This window comes from Ctenopharyngodon idella, chromosome 8 (assembly GCF_019924925.1).
Source record: "Ctenopharyngodon idella isolate HZGC_01 chromosome 8, HZGC01, whole genome shotgun sequence".
NCBI lineage: Eukaryota > Metazoa > Chordata > Actinopteri > Cypriniformes > Xenocyprididae > Ctenopharyngodon > Ctenopharyngodon idella.
Window position 1 is genome coordinate 19,482,709 of NC_067227.1, and position 17,951 is coordinate 19,500,659.

Sequence of the window (17,951 nt, forward strand, 5' to 3'; positions counted from 1 at the left end):
TTAAAAACGGATTATTAATAATAATAATAGCCAAATATCTAAAAAAAAAAAATATATATATATATATATTACCATACTTATATTCAACTACCATTCAAAAGTTTGGGAACAGTAAGTAAAAATGTTTAACAAAGTCTTTTATGCTCACCAAGGCTATATTTATTTAATCATAAATACAGTAAAAACTGTAACATTGTGAAATATTCAATTAAAAATTACAATTTATAGTAATAGTATTACTATAGAACTAGTAATAGTATTTAAACTGTAATATATTCCTGTGATTGGTAGTTTTAGCATCACATGATCATGAAATGAAACATTTCTTATTATTATCAAGTGTAAAAATTTGGTTGTGGTTGTGCTGCTTAATATTTTTTGTAGAAACTGTGATGCATTTTATTTGAAATTGAATTTTCTTTTGTAACAATGTAAAACCCTAAATGGTGGTGAGTTTGTATATACATAAATACAAAAATACTATAACTGTATTAATTATAATATATTAAAAAAATTATTCTTCGCAGTTTTATTTCGTTACTATTAAATGTAGTTTACCATTGTCAGTATTAATTTTTTGTGTGTGTATATGTATATATAAGGGCTTAGATTGCATGCAGTGAGTGTGTTCAGGTCTTCTAGCACCACAGCAGGGAAGACTATTAAACATCTGTTGTGAGCGTTCATTACCAGGTCTTGAAACTGAGGCTGCAGTGTTCTGGTTTGTTCAGGAACTGTCACATAAAGGCAGTGTATCTGGCTTATCTAAGCCTTTTGTCTGCTCTATAAAGCTGATTTAAATGCCAGTTCATTGTTCAAGAGACATTCTGTGTATAGTTAGAGACAAATTGCTCCTATTATAAGTCATGTTTCAGCATGCAGCTGCTTCTCAGGTGTTTTATGGTCAATTGTGAACATATTTTACTAGGGCTGGTATTTAATAATGACAAAATAAAGAATTGCATTAGTTGCGGAGCAGCGGGACTGTTCTCCGCCACACGCGGTTCATTTGAAACAACCTTCAGAAGTTTCTCAAAAAATTTCAGCTGAAAAAGTCTTCAGTGTGTAATACTGTAGTTTTTGACACATTTATTGAAATAATTGATGCTCTCCTATTCTTATTGTAGAAGTCTTTTACAAGAGACAAACTTTAATGTGTGTGAATCTTTGCACTGGATTCTGAGCGCTGCCCATAGAGCCCCATTAAATAGTCTATGGCAGATACATGTGCCAAGATTGATGTTCATTGGACGAGAGATTTTGTAATTTTGGGTCCTGCCTAGACACCCTATGAAAGCATTATGGGCTCTATTTGCATTTGGGAGATTTGACATTGGGTAATAATTGAACTGGTAATAATGTACTTCTGTTAGTTTTGTTTCTGCTTATACCTTCAATGTTTTTGCTTATATTCAACAATTTGGCAATGCCACTCTTAACTTGCTAGCAAAGGTAGCAATTTACATAGCATTTCTGGATCCTGTCCAACACTGACAAAGAGAGCTCAAATGTATCCAATAGCGTGTGTACTACCTGTCAGAGGAAGGCTGGGAGCGAAGTGAAGAAGTCAGATTGCAAATGGTCTTTCTTGGGTGAAAGGCCAGGCATTTAACAGGAAGAGATCAGCCTCACGGTGGACAGACAGAAGACATGATGGAGGATGTCAGTGAGGCGAGAGGTGAGGACATGGCTCGACCAGCCGCCTGTCTGTGTGATGTGTGTATGGTGAACAGTCAGAGACAGATGTCCATCACACTTGTGCCGACAAGCTGTCAGAGTATGGAGGGAAACCATCCGCTCCAATAGACAATTAAGGTTTATCGTTTTAAAGGAAAAAATTATGGGTTTGCGTAGCCTTGTCTATCATTTAGGGATGGATCTCAATGGCTAACTAAAAGTTGTATATATATATTTTTTGGTTACACTTTATTTTAAAGCATTAGTTCACCCAAAAATTGAATTTCTGTCATTAATTACTCAGCCTCATGTCATTCCACATCTGTAAGACTTTCGTTCATTTTCGGAACACAAATTAAGATATTTTTGATGGAATCCAAAAGGTTTTTTATCCACCATAGACAACAATGTAATTACCACATTCGAGATCCAGAAAAGTAGTAAAGACATTGTTAAAATAGTCAACGTGACTACAGTGGTTCAACCTGCTAGTTCACTTGCTTTGGTCCGGACCAAATACAATGTTGATTTATTTTTTTTTATTTATTTTTTTTGTGTGGGGTTCACTTTCACAAGGCCCTTTTTGCAAGTGAACCAAAATTTGTAAACAAAACCACACGTGTGCTAAGGTCATCCATTCACTGGACAGAAATTCTCAAGCAGAGAACCGTACCAGAGTTTGTTTGGAACCAGACCGAGACCACCTCTTCAGCTGGGTCTCGGTATGGTTGTTTGGTCTGCACTTAAGTGCGATTGCTTTATTCACACCTGCCCAAAAGATCCGCACCAAAGGGAGAAACGAACTTGAGTTCGATTCAATCGAACCAAACAAGACAGTGAAATACCCTTAATGTTATGAAGCAATGAGAATACTTTTTGTGCGCAAAAACAAAACAAAAATAATGACTTTATTCAACAATTTCGTCTCTCCCCTTTCATTCTCCTATGCTGTTTACGTGAGCACCACAACGCATGACGCATGTGATGCATGATGCAGGAGCCAGCCAATAATGAGTCGCCGTTCTGACGTAGTACACGGAAGCCTGCACTGTCTATACAACGTAAATAGCATGGGATAATGACAGGGGAGAGATGAAATTAGTGCTCAGGTAAGTGCTGAGTAATATTAACTAACTACATATACTTACTATAGAGTTAAGGCCCGTTCACATCAAGAACGATAACTATAAAGATAACTATAACGATATATATATTTATAGTATATTTGCGTCCACACCAACGAACGATAACGGTCTGTTTATTCTAAGCTCACGCGCTGCGGTTTCAAAGTGTATACAACATGTTTTTGCTGTTCTTGTTGCATTTACACAGCTTTAACCAGCAGATGTCCTCAGCATGCTGTGTTTCGAGTGAATAGCTAGTGTAATCAACCTAATTTAACAGTGAATTTAGCTGATGAATATAGTGTAATAAAAACAATGCCTAGTCTTTTTCACTGCAACTTCAAAGAAAGCTATAGTGTTGTCGAATCTAGCGCTGGATACCTGAGGTAATTTAATGTTACACTGTTTGCTAGCCTGGCATAATGATCTCATCGTTAATACTTCTCCTTCTCACCATTTATTCCGAGGGTATGGCTGATTGTTTTCAAGTATCCTTGAAAAGGGGGTTTGATTTGTCAAACAGTGGTGGCTTTTTCTGGACCTCGGCAATGTCGTCTGCCATTTTAAATCAGTTTTAAATTCGAATGGATTCTGATTGGCTGTCAATGTTTAATTGTTCAACAGCTGGAAAAAAATCGTCCTGAAAGTGATCCCAACGATATTGTTTCTCTATGGCCCTGTTTCACAGACAGGGCTTAGCCTAAGCCAGGAATAGGCCTTAGTTCAATTAGGATATTTAAGTAGCTTTTATAAACGTTCACTAGAAAAAAACATTACCGGTATGGATCTTGAGACAAAACAATGGCACTGACATATTTTAAGATATGTCAGTGCGAGTTACATTCAGTTAAAAAAGCTCAAACATGCATTTTGGTCTAGGACTAGCTTAAGCCTTGTCTGTGAAACCGGGGGTATATGTTTATCGTTATAGTTGTGGTGTGGACACTGCTATTCTTTTATATTTAGAACGATTTCTAGAACTATATCTTTATCGTTATCTTTATAGTTATCGTTCTTGGTGTGAACGGGCCTTCACGGTTAGGCTTAGGGTTTGGTTTAGGGTTAGTTACTTGTAATTATGTATATTTACTGTTATTACTATAGTAAGTAAATGTAGTGACGTATAACTGTCACCTTAAAAGAAAGTGTTAACATTTTTTTTTTTAAATCTATTTCATCATATTAATCTATTTTTTAATCTATATCTCTTTCTTTAAGTTGAGTTTCATAATGCAGTTTTGCAAAATCTTACTGCCAGTGCCATATCAAAGAGGATGCTACTTTCTTCATCATTTGACAACATTGTCATAATCAGCCTCAAGAAAATGATTTTGCCTACAGACAGTAGTCTGACGTGTGCAAAATTTCAGCATAACCAGCTCTGCCAGATCATTTTCAGTTTGCTCTTAAAAAAAATTAATATTACAGTCCTGTTGTGCCGTGTAGCTCTGACAAAACTCAGCACATTAGTTCCAGAATCCTTCCTCTTGCTACCACAGCAAAATATTTATTCATTTATTTACATTTCGAAGCTGTCATTATGAGGCAGCTGCTGTTTCCCATCAGCCTGTGGTCTATGCATGATTCACAGGCCTCAGTAACTCGTTAACGTCTGTGGTCACTTCGGCTCAAGGTTACAGTGGTGACTGATGGCCCTGTCCTCACACACACAGACACAAACACATGCACGGGCTCACGCAAACACACATGCAGGCGTGTTTAGACAAGTCTCTCTAACCACCACCCAAGGTCACACTCACAGAAGCAGACAGACACAGCGGGCGAACTCCGTCGGCACTCGTTGTGACCTTAAGAGCTCTGATTGGATAAGAGGTAAACACTGACAAATGGGAAATTGGAGCATCTGTGTGAGCCCCACCAGAAAAAAAGTCACAAAATAAAGAAAGACATTACAGAAACATGGCAAGATAACACATGACTAAAAAGGGTGAGGTTCATATCTTTGAAGGTTAAACAGACAAGAGGCAATGATTGCTTCCTCTTCAGCAGAGTCGCTTATGATAAAGTTATATCATTAAAATGCCTCCTGATAGAGTCACCAAGCTTCTTTTTTCATTTACATGAGAGTTTATATTTGAGGTGTTCATTCAAGGTGACAATTTGGATGTAGGTGCTCCGCTGAGCTCTTATGCTGATTGACGTATGAGAAACTTTTCTGCTGTTCAGACAAATCCTTTCCACAGCAGCAGGAAACGGAGAGGCCTTTTCAAATACATTATTTAAAATGGAGGACAGGAGATGATGACTGCTCAGATTCATTGTATGTTTTATAGCCGACCTGACATCATTGGTGCTTGTGCCGTGGTGACAGACAAGGGGAGTCTTACCAGGTACAAAGAGCCTTTGTGTTGAATTGTAATGAGCAGCGCTGCCCTTTTGCTATAGAAATTAACGAAGATTTAATGTGTGAGACAGCATGGTTTTCTAAATCCATAAATTCATATGTGACAATATAATTATGAGAATCCCCATAGGAAAGGAAAATCTCTTTAATATCTCAGTTGTTTAACCTAGGCAGCAATGAGATTCTTGAAGTTTCCTGCTTCTCTCTCTCTCTCTCATGGTTGTGTGCCATGCAGAATTGAATTGAGAATGACTTTTAATTTCGAATTCAATTCCTGAATTTGAAATAGCAATGTTTAAATAACTAGAATTATTATTATTATTTATTTATTTTTTTGTCTTGACAAAGTTTTCATTTTCTGTTTTCATCAAACATTTTTTTCATGTTTTCTTCCAAATATTCTAACTTTGAATGTTCTGAAAAAATCATATTTAATAAATACATTTGTGGATCTGAATAAAGTAACTTAATTTCCAAAAATGCAATACTTGTGTTGATTTTTTTTAACAGAGTGCTTCAGGAATTATGTATTTTGGTAACACTTTAGTATAAGGAACACATATAAACTATTAGCTACGACTTTTCCTACAATAAACTCCTAATTTACTGCTTATTAATAGTTAGTAAGGTAGTTAAGTTTAGGTATTTGGTAGGATTAAGAATGTAAAATAAGGTCATGCAGAATAAGGCATTAATATGTGAAAAAAGGGTCTTTTTACTAAGCAACTAGTAAAAAGACCCTAAAATAAAGTGTTACCTGTATTTTTGAAGGCCACCCTGGTTCCCTCAATAGGATTTTTACATTTTAATGTCCCTGACAACCTCTGTAGTACCATTTAGTCGCTTGTTAGTGAAAAACATGCCTTTTTCAAAACACGTAAAAGCTTAAAACACACACACACAGGTTGTTAAATAAGAAAATATCTTGAGCTTGTGTTAGCCACAGACCTTATTTCAGGCATTTAACCAAATACCCATTAAGGGGCCGTTCACATATCACGTCTAAAAACGTGTGGAAAGGGCGGCCGCGCTGCTTTCTCCTCCTTTCCAAAGCGCTTGCGCTCCCGTGGCGTCTGTCGTTGCTGTGCAACCATGAATTGCGCTCTCCACAATGAAGAGGAAGTATCAGCAAAGGATTAATTGATTTCTAACCCTTGCATTAGCTTTACTACTAGATATATTTATGGAGATGAGAAATAAAAACCCACCCTGTGCAGCTATGATCAGCTGTTCAGCTGAGATTTTGATGTTGTTACGTAAAGGCCGAAGCTGATCGGTTGGTTCTTGTCACATGACCTGCGGTGCGCTTGCGAAAAAACGAGCGTGCCGCACTGCATGTGCGTCGCGACCATGTCGCTTCTATTATGAGCGCATTTGCCGTGCGCCTACATTTGAAATAACGAATTTGCTCGCGCAAAAAATGCAATATGTGAAAAAACCCATAGACTTCAGAATGATGAAACCGGAAGTGCAAAAATGCTAACTTATTTCTGGCTTTTTCTCACATTACTCTATTGCAATTGATTAAATTCCTCTTCCTGTCATTTGCAATTTAAATTCCACATCTTTTTATTTAATATGAACTTTTCTTCTCTCATTTAAAGGCTTTATATTCATTTTCGTTTTGTATTTCCTAAAGAACTGTAGAAGAAACATCCAAAACAAAGTTGATTTTATTGGTGTGGATGCTCAAAAAGAGCAATGTTTCATAGTGTTCACACGTCACGACGAAATCAACCTACAAATGGTAATATCTGCTTGTCAAGCTAGGAGAGGAGAAAGATTTTTTTGTAACATTGAGAAAAATTACTTAATTTAGCCTAATTGAAACATAATTTAGAACTCCATTAAAATCTCCTAAGCCTTGAAAGAGCTATCAATGAGTACTAAAATTTTCATCATCATCATGTGATAAATGTCTATCACAGTCCATGTTTATTTAACTCAATACTTCGTTGTTGTTGCAGAAAAAGGACTTCCTTTGCATAATGCTGAAACATCAGTAAACCAGTGCTGTGTGAGCAAAGGCTTGTATTTATAGCGCAAGGGTCGGCAGCCTCATCCTCGCGTGATCACCGGGCCACAGCGGTGGTTGATCGGGACGTTATGAGCAGAGATGATTCTTGGAGATGGGGTGAAGGCACTGATTGACGTGTCAGCTTTTTTACCGGGGTGGATGGCCACGGCTGTCAGCTGGCGAGCATTTCAGCCCATATGATGGATTATTTACAGCTCTTGCGCTGCTGTCGCTCGCCACATCCTCCGAGCCGCTCCCGTACATTACATGGCCAATTACGCCACGCTGGCCATTTTCTCATCTCAATCAAATTATCTCTACATTGTGTTTAATTTCAGTCGCAAAGAGCTCAGCCGTTTTTACATGGGTCTGTGGAAACAATATATCACCCTGGGAGTCCTGTTGAATGGGCAAACAGGCTGCCATAAAGCAGTCTTTGGAAAATAGATAACACAGCTAGTGCTGGCTTTTTCGATTAAAGTGGAATGAAGGATGAAGAATGAAATTACTCGCGCTAGTATTTCTCCTTAATTCATGCACTTTACTTAAATGAGAAGCTTGCTACTAAGACGTCTGCTGTGGCAAGAGGAGAAGTGCATTGTAAATTCATAAATTTCCCCTTGACTTAGATGGAACCACTGCAGACCTTTTTTCGACAGAATGACGAAAGATGTATTTACATTTATTTGCGTACATATTTATTTTTGCATGGGCAACAGCATCCGGAATGTCATTGATTGTTATTGATTCACAGGGATGTTATGGATTAATGGAATTCTAACGATTATTATCGGCATCAGCAACTTTTCAGTTCATAGACGGAAAGCCTGTGCTCCTTTTAAATCGAAAAATTCCCTGCCTCGTTTGGAATTTGCATTGGATTTACTTGTAGTTTTGTGCCTGTTGCCTTGGGACCGTCTTATTTCAATGCCATGTATTTTCATTTATTGCTTTGCTATTAATGCTGCAAGTCTCCCAGAGAGAAATTTGATGAATAGTGACACAAACATGGTATGTGCTGATAAGGTTACAGTGGCTGGATTACTCCCATAATCCTCTTCCGGCTCGTGGTCCCATTACCCACTGCACAAAGACTCGTGCTGGGGTCACACACCAGGTCACGATTGCATTGTCACCACCCATCATACTTTGCTTCTGCCACCATCGGTCAGGTGCAAACAGAACTTTGTTGGAGTGTTAGATGATATCTGGGGACCTCCCTCTTGTGGCAGATTGCTGGATGTTAGAAAACTGCGGTTTTGTCGGAAGGAGAGAGACGACACGCTGGCACCAAGTGCTCTGGTGTGAGCCCGTGGGGACTGGACTGAACTATTGCACTTATAAAGGGAGCTCTTGATTATTTAAAGTGCTGTTTTTTGAGCGGTGCATGTGTACTTGGATGTTACACAGGGAATAATAAAATAGAACCAGCATCTGATGATTTTATGGAGTTGAACACGTGCTGGCATCTTGGGATGTGGGATAGCTGAGAGTCAACTGCTTTTGAACCCCTAATTGAGAAGCTGAGACTTGGGGGTTATGAACATTTCCACACATATTGCAGAGTTGCAGATTTTTTTTTCCTCATAAATGCCCATTCTTTGAGAGCTAACATCTGTGGTAGCAACATTCATGCTTATAAATCTTGAAGTACTATATTATTAGCACAATACGGACAGGGATGCTGATAGAGGGGAGTTGAGACAATGTTTAGATATTTCACTAAACTTCCCCAGTGTGTTCTCTTCCCACCAAGAGTGAAATTGCAACCTTAGCACCTCTATCAGGGCCCTGCTGCACAGATCTTGTGTAGAGGGACAGAAAAGGTTACTTGTAAGTCAACAACATTTTTGTTTACAACAGCATCTAAGTGTCATGTTAAAAAAAAAAAAAAAGTTTTTAATGAAAGTCCCATTAAAGACCTTTTATAAGAAGTCATAAAGTTTTAAGAATAAAGTCATAATGTTGAAGTAGTAATATTTTGAGAATAAAGCCAATGTTATGAGAATAATCATAGCATTATTAGTCATAATATTATATGATTGAAGTTGCAAGTAAAGTAACATAATATGGAACATTACTCTTAAAACATTTTACAAGAATGTATCATTTTTTTAAGTTTACTTAAAAAGGTGAATGCCAGGTTACTTTTGGTCTCATAATATTGCAACTTGAATCCAATATTGCTGTTGTAATATTGTTTTTGACTAAATTTTGACCATTCTCGCAGTATATCAACTTTAATCTCAATGTTTTACAACCTTAATATTGTAATATTGTGACTATATTCTCATCTTGTTATGAGATTATTCTCAAAACATTATGATTTTGGGTAACGCTTTATAATAAGGTTTCATTTTTTAACATTCGTTAACTACATTAGTTAACATGAACTAACAATACTTCTACAGCATTTATTAATCTTAGTTCATGTAAATCTCAACATTTACTAATACATCTTTAAGATCAAGAGTTAACATTAGTTAATGCACTGTGAACTAACATGAACATAAACATTTTTATTAACATTAACAAAGGTAATAAATGCTGTAAGAATATATTGCTCCTTGTTAGTTCATGTTAGTTATGATAACAAATGAGACCTTGTTGTAAAGTGTCACCAGGTTTTATTTTTATATATATATATATATATTATTATTATTATTATTATTATGACATGACACTAAAAAGCTGCCATACTTGTTTGAATACATACCCTGATTTTTTTTTTTTTTTAAATGTAATAAAAAAGTAACCAGCGCTGACCTTTTTGTAAATTCCTTGTGGGTGTGCAAGGTAAAAATAAAATGAAAAATTCTTATTTATCTACTGCTGTCGCACTTGTTCCACACTTTGCTCAGTGTGGATCAAACATGGTAATGGAGAGAAATTACTTCCATGTTGCCCGCTACAGCTTCTTGCCTCTGCTGTCAACACATGAGCCTGCGAGGCAATTATTTGACTACATTATAATTATTTCATGTTAGGAGCTGCAAAGATGACTGGTTGGGCAAAGAAACATGGGAAATCCTGTCACTTCAACTAAGCAAGACTCATCAAAGACAGGCTTGCGGTTTCAGCTGATCTGTCAAGAGTGCAGAAGCTTGATTATACAGTATTAATCTATTAAAACACAGGTGATCAATAGCTCTGATAGTTGCTCTTTGTCATGACACCCTGAAGCTTGTTTGCTCTAGCTCGCCCTTGAGGCTAGAGCCCCAGTTTATAGCCACGGTAAATCAGCAGCGTATTTACTGTGAGATCAGGACCAAATTATACAAGCAGTTCAGGGTAATTAACCTAAAGGGGGGTGTGAAAAGGATAAGGCCATTGCCCTCAGAAACAAGAGGCTTCTGACCTGTTTCTTTAACATGTTGTGCTCCTTGTACAGTATATGACAAATTATCTTAAATAATCTAAATATCACTTACAGGTATAATGTAAAATTCTGTTGCATTAGCAGCACCAAATTGTATTTTATTTTATTTTATTTTATTTTTATTATTTGCCATTTATTTTTCTACAACTTATATGTGGCCAGATCAGTTTTTTTCCTCCTCAGACTGCATGTCTACAATGGTTGTCATAGTAACAACACAAACTTGTATAGGTTCATTATGTGTGAAACATTAGCAATGGATGTTTTCCATTGATTTTGTTTTTTTAATGAGGGCATTGTCCAAATCTGAACACACTGCACAACAAATGGCAGGAAAAGTCTGATTTAATCACTCAGACCAAGAGGTATTAACAAAAATCAGATTTTAATTGGATTTCAAACCACCATTTATTCATGTAATGTGATTTATTACCAAGTAAAATAGGTTATACAACAAGAGAAAAAAAAAAAAAATTGGCCGGAATGGAGCCAGATCAACTGTTTGCTAAAACAATGCCTTAACAGCTATTTGGCTATTAGCTAACATAATTTAAAAGAAGAAGAGCAAGTTATTACATTTTGATTGAAGATTATGAAAGGAATTTTTGTCTTTAGAATAACATGCACCAATGAATAGTTCACATTAAGGCCTTAATGTGCATTAAGAAAGTAAATAGGGTCAATTTTAATTTTGTGTTTACTATAATAGGACTTTAATGTGATCCTGATGATATCCAGTGAGATTCCACAGAGTGAGTTTTGAAACCTCTTGTCATGACTAGCCGTCAAAAGCTTGGCTTGTTTTTTTTTATTCTGTTTTTTATTAGTTTCATTTTTTTCCCATGATTATGTGATTATAATTTCACAGCATACCCACATCCAATTTAGACTGTGCCTGTGTTATCAGAGACACAAGTGGCATAATTATGAAGCACGAACAAGTTCGAGTGCTTTTGTATGTGTCTGTTTGTGTGTTGCTGTGTGCATTCATCATCCAAACCTCCGTTACAGGAGACACTGTGCTGCACCCTCAGAGATGATGGCATGATAAGTGTGTGTCAGTGGCGGTGTGTGCTGTGGAAAGTCACACTACAGCAGTGAGATGGGCCACCCTCCTGACAGACTCCACACAGCGGATGAATTATACATGACTAAAGCCGCAGCTCACAGCGAGGCTGGCTGACATTAAAGCAAAATGGCAATTGTGACACGTAACAGTTTTGATGTATTTAAAGCGCTCATGCTCGAGCAAGTGTGAGCTAAGTACATAACATGCTGGAATTCACTCTGAAGAATAATGTGCTGTTTGAGGAATTAATCAGCTCAGAAAACTACCAGAGTTTTTTAGTTTTTTTTTTCCTGTCACATATGGCATTCGTGGTGGCACAGACTGTTTTTCTATGAGATCTTGTGTTGTCAACTTTGCCAAGAGCAAAAATAATTTTTTTTTTTTTTTTTTTTACTGTGCATAGTAATCTCATAATCAATAATAATATGATAAATAATAAATGCACATGAAGGAAAGTTTTGTTTAGAAGTAATCAGGTCACTACAATGAGGAAGAACTAGCTGCATCTTTTTAAAAGATTTTCTAAAGTTTAAAAAGGGGTAATTTAAATGAAAAAAAAAAAATATATATATATATATAGTATTTGTTTCTTATTGCTCAGTAAAAAACAATGAAATATGCTTAAAATGAGATAAATTAGTTTGAGAAGCAAAATTGTGTAGTATATTGTGACTTTTTTTAGCGAATACTGTACACTACCCTTCAAAAGCTTTAAGGTCGGAAAGATTTTTAAATCTTTTTGAAAGAAGTCACATACCCATCAAGGTTGCAAAAATACGCTAAAATAGTAATATTGTGAAATATTATTATAATTTAAAAGAACTGTTTTCTATTGTAATATGTTTTAAAATGTAATTTCGTTCCAGTAATGGCAACGCTCATTACTCCTGTCTTCAGTGTCACATAATCCTTCAGAAATCATTCTGATATGCTGATTTGATGCTGAAGACACTTTATTATCAAAGTTGAAAACAGTTGTACTGCTTAATATCTTTATGGAAACCATGGTACATATTTTCAGGCTTCTTTGATGAAGAGAAAGTGCAAATGAACATTTGAAATAGAAATATTTTGTAACTTTATACATGTATATAAACTTTTGAATGGTAGTGTAACCTTGAATTCAGATTATTTTTCTTAAGTCATTGGCAAACTGTAAACTGTTTTAATTATAACTTGTTCCATACAGGAAATAGCATTTATCTAGATTTTATCTAGCATTATATTTGAGGTCATTTTTATCCTAACGTTTACATTTGGAACAATTCTGACTGTTCACTTGATCCATTTCACCTGCAAATACATTCTCAAGATGAAATATGAAATTTGAACTATGAAAAGTATGTTTCAACATAGAAACTAAAACTTCTTGGCAAAGTTTTAAGTTCTCATTTGGATCAGCTGGGTCACTTGTGAGGTAAAAAGAGGTGGTGCGGAGGCATCTTTGTGAGTTTGTGGATGTCAAAGTTCCCGTCTAATTCTGGTCATCTCTCCATTTGGCTCTCTTTAATGAATACACACCATCTCACCTTCCACTTCCAGGGCTCAGGCAGGTGGAAAATATGAGATAATAACAATAATCATCATTCTGTGAAAGCACCTGGTTGAAGGACATTGCTTTCACCGTATAATTTAAACAACTGCTTGTATTTGAAAGTGGATAGAGCTTGAATGTTTCTCCTTGAAGATGACTTTTTTTTTCTTCTTCTTTTTTAATGTGTGAATTGATAAAGGCAGGCCACAACCACTCAGGCTCATTAGAAAGCAAGGAAAAGGAATAATAGGAAGGAAATTAAAGAGATGTGTGATTGTGGTTAACAGTAGCTGCTTATTCTTCAGTGGGTTTTCACATTATTGCAGGTGGAGACCTCTAGTACTGAGGTGACAGCTCTCTGAATGGGGAACTCAGGGACCACAGTCTGGATGTGAATTCATATGGCCTCCCCATAATTCTCAGGGTAGATTTACAGGTGACAGCACTGCCAAAGAGTGGGAGTCACCGAGTGATCACAGGATTTGATCTCGTGCGTAAGACTTTACTTCAACTGTCATTCAGGGGTGTCGTTGCTTTTTCGACAGCAAGTCAGACCAGATTCCCAGATATTCATATTCAGACTGTCATATTGCAAGTTCAAGTTTTGATCATTGAAACGTGATTACTGATTATCCTCCTCTGTGGTTCTTAAAGGGGTAGTTCACTTAAAAATTAATGTTTTGTCCTTGTTTTATATAATAAAAGTGAATGGTTTCCATGAAAGTGTCTGTCAAACTTTCAAAAAAGGAAAAAAAATCTGATAGAAGTGCTATATGCCATACGACAGCTTTGAGTGAAGGTGTGGTCAAAAAGGTCCTTGGGCAAAAAAAGGTCCATTATTGCTTGTCAATAGTGTATCAGTGGAAAAAGTGTAGTGATGGATGAAACACAGCTCGCACAGAAGTACCTTTTAAACCAATCAGCTTACTGTTGGTCAATGCGTTGAATTTACTTGACCAACTTGAACAAATCTGACTGGGGAACTTTTTCACCCTCACGCAAAATTCCCAAACATGTGGATTCCTATTGAAATGACTGGATTCCGCCCATGAAATTTAACGGAGCAACGTGACTGCACCTTAAGAAACAGATGGAAATGTAAGTTGTTATTCACTGATAATTTGCCCATTTCAAGCTGTAGAAGTTGTATAGGCACAAAACATAATTTGATGCTGTTGACACCAAACACCATTGGTTCTCATTTTATTTTGTTAAGTCGATGACATCAGTAGTCTAATGCTGCCAAATTTGGAGTGAATAAAGACTGAACTTTGGGCCAGTTCCTCACATTAAGCTGTAAAATGGATTCACAAGACTTAGCTTACAGGCTGTAGCGCTTGAGACTACTTTTATGATACTTTTATGCTATTTTTATAATCATTTCAAACCCATTTCCTATTCACAGTACATTCTTTAACATTTTTCCTTTAGTGTTTGATGGAAGAAAAAACGTGTTGAAAATGGTGAACTACCCCTTTAAGGAATATCAGAGATGTAGGTCTATTTGCTAATTTCCTGAGCCTGATTCTGCCCAGGGGATGACTCTGTTTAACTTGGACAGATCTTTTGCTTGAGGATTTTCCTAGATTTCTGTGTGAGCATCTCAATCTCGTCTGTGCAAACTTTCAGCTCGCTGCCAGAATCAATACCTTCCTCCTTGGCAATGGACGGCACAACTCTCACCATCAACTTTAATTGCATATTCAAAAAAAAAAAAAGCATGGATGCAGCCACTTTTACCATCTAATATAGAGAGATATTTGATCAGGTCAAGCACACTCTGTAACAACCTTGAACTTTTTGTTGGCATTAGGACAAGCCTTAGAGGTTCATCTTGGTCTAGTAGAAGTTAAGCCAAATGCTTTAATTAGGCTGAACCATCTGCCTTGGAGTCAAACTTTTGACTGTATATACTCAGTCACATACACTTTTTGTAAAACACTATAATGACCTCACAAAACCTCAAACATCAAAATGATTGGGCCATGTAATTAATACTAACAGTGGCCACTTTATGTCTGTTACTTTTTATGTGTCAAGAGGTGGTGATGTACTTTTTTCTCAATGAAGGCTTCTTGTTAGCATATTAAGCTGATCTTAGCATTTTCATAGGTAATTTAAACATCACTTACTGAGCTATTGATTACACATGACACTTAGTATAGATAAGACTGGGCTGTTGTAATACTTTCAGTTTAAACAATAAAAAATAAGCATTAAAGAAGTCTTTATTGCATAAAACAAATATATTTATCTATTTTTGTTTCCTGCTTAATATGTGGGTTTGAATTAAAATGCATCTAATATTTACTTTTTTTGTTTTATTAAAATGTTAATGAAATTAAGTAGGGTGAAGTGTGGTGGCGAGGAATGGCATGATTTTTTTTTTTTTTAATTAGTGTTACCACCCACCTTTGTTGCATGCACTTGACACTAATTAACATGGTTTAGTGATAAACAGTTTAATTCTGAATTAATTTATTGCTGATAAATACAGAAATTTTATGTCACATGGTTAAAAAACCCCTGACTTACAAGCAAAATGTGTTAGTCTCTCCTATCTAACGGACAATGATCAAGACCCCCAGCATAAAACACACAGAGCTCTGTTTGTCAAGTACAGCCATCTTGTACCAACTGATGAAAAATGTTATGTCTCTTGTCTCTTATAATTATAAAGTTTTATTAGGTGTTTGTGGAAGATTAAAACACTATTAGCACTGCTCTAGCCGTCAAATTCTCCAGCTGTTCCTTTTGTTTATGACCAAAATGTTTTATGACATCCACATTCAGTCACCTAAACAATTATGGTTAATGAAATGCGGTGCTGGTACAGTGGGCAGGAGAAACATTGGTGAAGGGTACTTCATTTTTGTGTCATGTTGGTGTGGGGAGAGAGAAGCAAAGATGAGACACAATGGAAAGAACAGTGTGTAGTTTAAGATACATATACAGACAGAGAATATAAAACAGGCTGTAATACTGTGCCTCTGTTACGGATGTCAATTTTATTCTGTTTATTCATTTCATAAACCGTTGCCTTGTCCACTATTAAACCTTTTGAAGAGCAATCATTAAAAGTTAAAACAGAAACCTTGTAGCTGTCAATGCTTTTTATACTAAATGAATCACATGATTGGAGGGGACAGTTCACTCCCTTCCAAATTCAGTTTCTAATTGGCTAAATGTTTCTTTTTCTCTCTATAGGTGGTGGAAACCAATCTCGTGGCTTTCGACTGTCACTGGATCATCATAAATGAGGTGGGTTCCTCCTAACAGTTTTGTGAGAAATCCAGTTTATTTTTTTTGTAAGCACATTTGAATATATTTGCATCTTTACATATCGATTTGTTTAAGTGAGAGGCGGACAAGGGCTCATTCGGAGCCTGATGAAGGTGGCCAGATAAGGACAAATTACAGCTCAATGATTTAAATTAGATTTGGCAAGCATGGGAGTAGCGCTCCAATATAATTCAGTGCTTTCCTTAACGAATAAAGCATTTTTCCTAAATGATCCTGCAGCAAGGAGAAGACAATGAATATATAGACCTTGAACCCATCTGCCTGAATAGCTATTTCAATAACTTAAAAGTCACTCTCTATGGTAACCTCTATTAATCTCTCTTGTTTTATTTTTTTTAAAAAGCCATATAAATCAGTTTTTTTATTGGTCTTTTTAAATAATAGACTTCAGTGCACTATGAAACGGTGCTGTGACAAATTCACTCCCCAGGCCAAAAACTGCAAAAACACCTTGTTCTGAATTACAACAGTTTGAACCTGGCTAGATTCTATGTTCAGAAACTAGGCTTTCCCAGTCATGTTGTGGTAGTAAGGAGGAATTTGTATTGATTCTGTTATTCCTGAGACCAGAAGAACTAACTTAGTGTAAAATCAGGGAAAGTCCACCAAACATTTGCTGTTTCGTGGATGTGTGTAGCACCAGTCGCTCTGCAAATTTTTACAAAGTTAAGAAAATGTGGCTTAATTTCCTCAATGCAACGCAGACCCGACAGTACACGCAGCAGAGCACTGTATCTCATTTCACATGCAAACTCGGCATTGACAGTAGCAGTTTGCATGTGAATTACTCATTTAAGTCCAAGAGACAGAGAGATGGGCATGAAATATTAAATTATGACCATTTCTGACATAAGATATTTTGACTAACATTATAAGAGTGAGTTCACCTTGGTGAGTCCAAACATGTTTTCCAAATGAAAAAATAAATGACACAGTAAAAATCAGATTTGACCCCTTTAAGAAACTTCTGATATAAACTAATCATATAAATTTAATAGAGTATTTCAGAATTTTCAGAGTAACCTTTTGGATAACCTTTTTATGCTGTTAACTTATTAGGACTCACCAGTTTAGGCAGGTGGAGCATTTAGTGCATCCGAGGAAAGTTTTATGTCCTTGTATTTAAAACACAAAGGCTCATGACGTTACCTTGACATGTCCCTGTATAGACACGCATTGCTCATGGTTGGCCTTACTTGACAGCACTCATAGGGGACAAAACAAGCAGCTGCCAAAACCTGAACCCTAAAATTGGGCCATAACCCTGTAGGCTCATATTTGTGTCATTCTAATTTAGCGCTCCTAATTAAGCATCTAGGGCCTTTGCGTTTGTCATCCGGGGTTAGAATAAGCCACTCAGTGTCGGTATTTTCAGGTCTGTAATGTCCTTGTGCTCTTGAAAGTTGGGCAGCACACTATAAAGGCCTCACATGCCCTCTCGTGATGCCTCCTACATTATCCGCCGTCATTCTTAGCACATTAA

At 36.5% G+C, this 17,951-nt stretch overlaps 1 protein-coding gene across 5 annotated transcripts in view; it reads left to right on the forward strand.

Moving 5' to 3' along the window:
- The window catches only part of grid2 (glutamate receptor, ionotropic, delta 2), a 434,613-nt gene that overhangs the window by 269,862 nt on the left and 146,800 nt on the right, over window positions 1–17,951 (forward strand). For all 5 annotated transcript variants that reach the window (XR_007931154.1, XR_007931155.1, XM_051901960.1 and 2 more), the window contains one exon: window positions 16,373–16,426. Coding sequence is in view for 3 of the 5 variants with exons in the window: in XM_051901960.1 (XP_051757920.1) it covers window positions 16,373–16,426 (54 nt within the window). In the remaining 2 variants the exon portion in view is untranslated. The remainder of the gene's footprint in view (window positions 1–16,372; window positions 16,427–17,951) is intronic.